General features: G+C 37.4%; 1 protein-coding gene across 1 annotated transcript; it reads left to right on the forward strand.

Annotated features, from left to right (window-relative positions):
• The first annotated feature begins 1,065 nt into the window (after positions 1–1,065).
• Positions 1,066–2,058, forward strand: LOC117715770 (taste receptor type 2 member 102-like). The gene has a single exon (XM_034512623.1). The coding sequence runs from the start codon at positions 1,066–1,068 to the stop codon at positions 2,056–2,058; it is 993 nt and encodes a 330-aa protein (XP_034368514.1).
• The last annotated feature ends 477 nt before the right edge of the window (positions 2,059–2,535 follow it).

Genomic DNA, 2,535 nt, shown 5'->3' on the forward strand with positions numbered 1-2,535 from the left:
TTTGCATACCATTTGAGTCTTGGGTCTTCCTACAGTGATTCTTGGACCCTAACTCTAAGAGTGTCCCTTTAACCTCCAACTTCAAATAACTATCTGTTCTGTGCCTGGATTTCAAGTTCACTGATATATATATGACTAAGACCATAGAAAATAAATAGCAAAGATGGTACCAGTGTATTGATAATAAATATCTTATTGCTCTGAAAATCACTTGATCAAATGTATATGACTTGATCAAATGTATAGACCTTTAAAAGGTCTAATAAAATATAGACGTTTTAAGTCATGAATTATGTATTTAGTAGTGAAAATATTTTCTCATATAGCAACATAATTATACATTTACAATAGTCAAAACAAAATAGTGTTGCAAGTACAATGTTGACATGAATATTAAATTAGCCACTTTCCTTGAATCAATATATTTTCATATTTTTTTCTGACTCTCAACTGAGAGAGAATGGAGGAGAGAGGGACAGAGGAAAAGGCAGAGGGAGAGGTCCCAACTTTTCACATGAATACCTCTTTCTTTCTTTGGTTGTCATCTTCCACTCCAAGTGTGGAAAATATGGAGCCTTAGCTCTGGGGAAAACAGAAGACTTGTGATATAACATAAACCATTCTTTGCATTTTTTCTAAGTCCTTAGCGGCAAGGCTGTCAAGCAGAAGTCTTCAATTAGTTTCATTTTTGTAACATTGTAACATATACCCTTACAATGCAAAGTGGCCCAATCAAATTTCCTTAAACTGATACAGGCAGAACATGCAAAACAGTGGAAAAGTCATATCTTGATTAGCATATCTGCATTCTGAGTTTGCCTCTATTTCTAAAATCATCTGATTAATATTTAGAATACGGTAAGGGCAAACACATGCTAACTAAGACTCACCAGAGAGTGGCGGGAAAAATACTTAAGAAAATATTTAGATTAAATGCCAAACAGGAAATGTTCAGCTTGTTGTATTTTCAGAGATTTCAAAAGGATCAGGACAAAGAGAAGAAAGAGTTTACCTGCACAGTGGACAACTCATGGACCACTCGGTCACCCAGTGACAGGCAGTGCTATGAACATGGAACCTGTCCTTCACAACTTTGCCACTATACTAATATATGTGGAGCTCATTTTGGGGAATCTGAGCAATGGATTTATAGTGTTGTCAAACTTCTTGGACTGGGTCATTAAACAAAAGCTTTCCTTAATAGATAAAGTTCTTCTTACATTGGCAATTTCAAGAATCACTCTCATCTGGGAAATGTATGCTTGGTTTAAAATTGCATATGATCAATCTTCATTTGTAATTGGAATAGAATTCAAACTTCTTAATTTTAGCTGGATCCTTTCTAGTCACTTCAGCCTCTGGCTTGCCACAGCTCTCAGCATCTTTTATTTACTCAGAATAGCTAACTACTCCTGGCAGATCTTTCTCTATTTGAAATGGAGACTTAAACAACTGATTGTGGGGCTGTTGCTGGGAAGCTTGGTGTTTTTGCTTGGAAATCTGATGCAAAGGACTCTTGAAAAGAGGTTCTATCAATGTGGAGGAAACACAAGTATGAATTCCACGGGAACTGACTTTACAATGTTGTCAGAGCTGATGTTTTTCAACATGGCTATGTTCTCTGTAATACCATTTTCATTGGCCTTGATTTCTTTTCTCCTGCTAATTTTCTCTTTGTGGAAACATCTCCAGAAGATGCAGCTCAGTTCCAGAGGACAGGGAGATCCTAGCACCAAGGCCCACAGGAATGCCTTGAAAATTATGGTCTCCTTCCTCTTGCTCTATACTATGAATTTTCTGTCTCTTCTTATATCATGGATTGCTCAGAAGCATCACAGTGAACTGTTTGACATTATTGGTATGATAACTGAACTCATGTGTCCTTCAGTCCACTCATTTATCCTGATTCTAGGGAATTCTAAATTAAATCACACTTCTCTTTGGATACTGAGGCACTTGAGATGTAGGCTGAAAGGAGAGAATATCACAACTACATATGGCAACCAAACAACAAGCTGTTGTGCATTCTGTGTTTCAAACAAATCTATGGGTTGTTAGTAGTTCAAGGATTCCTTCCTTAACTTACTGTGTCATGGAAGTCATATGGGGGGGAATCTGAATGAGCTATCTTCTGTAACTTGGCAAGTCTTACATACAGTAGTGGGACTGGGACACCAATCCAACCCCAAAACTTTCTACCTATAATTTATCCTGACTGCAAGATATGCAGGGACAATGGTGGTTTAGAGATTGTGGGACTGGCCAAGCAATGGCTAGTCTAACTTGAGACCCATTCCACAACAGGGAGTCTATGCCCAACTCTACCTGGATGGCCAGAAACCAGAATCTTAACAACCCAGAGACCTATGGTAAACCAAACATTACAGGAAAAAAGAAAAAATCATGTTAGTGATTTATCAAATATTTCCTAATGATATTCTGATAGACTCATATATTAGTTTTTATCATCACAGGGACTTCTTCCCAGCACCTGATGGGAGCAGATACAGATATCTACAGTAAAATATTATGTGC

Source organism: Arvicanthis niloticus, chromosome 9 (genome assembly GCF_011762505.2).
Source record: "Arvicanthis niloticus isolate mArvNil1 chromosome 9, mArvNil1.pat.X, whole genome shotgun sequence".
NCBI classification, from domain to species: Eukaryota; Metazoa; Chordata; class Mammalia; order Rodentia; family Muridae; genus Arvicanthis; species Arvicanthis niloticus.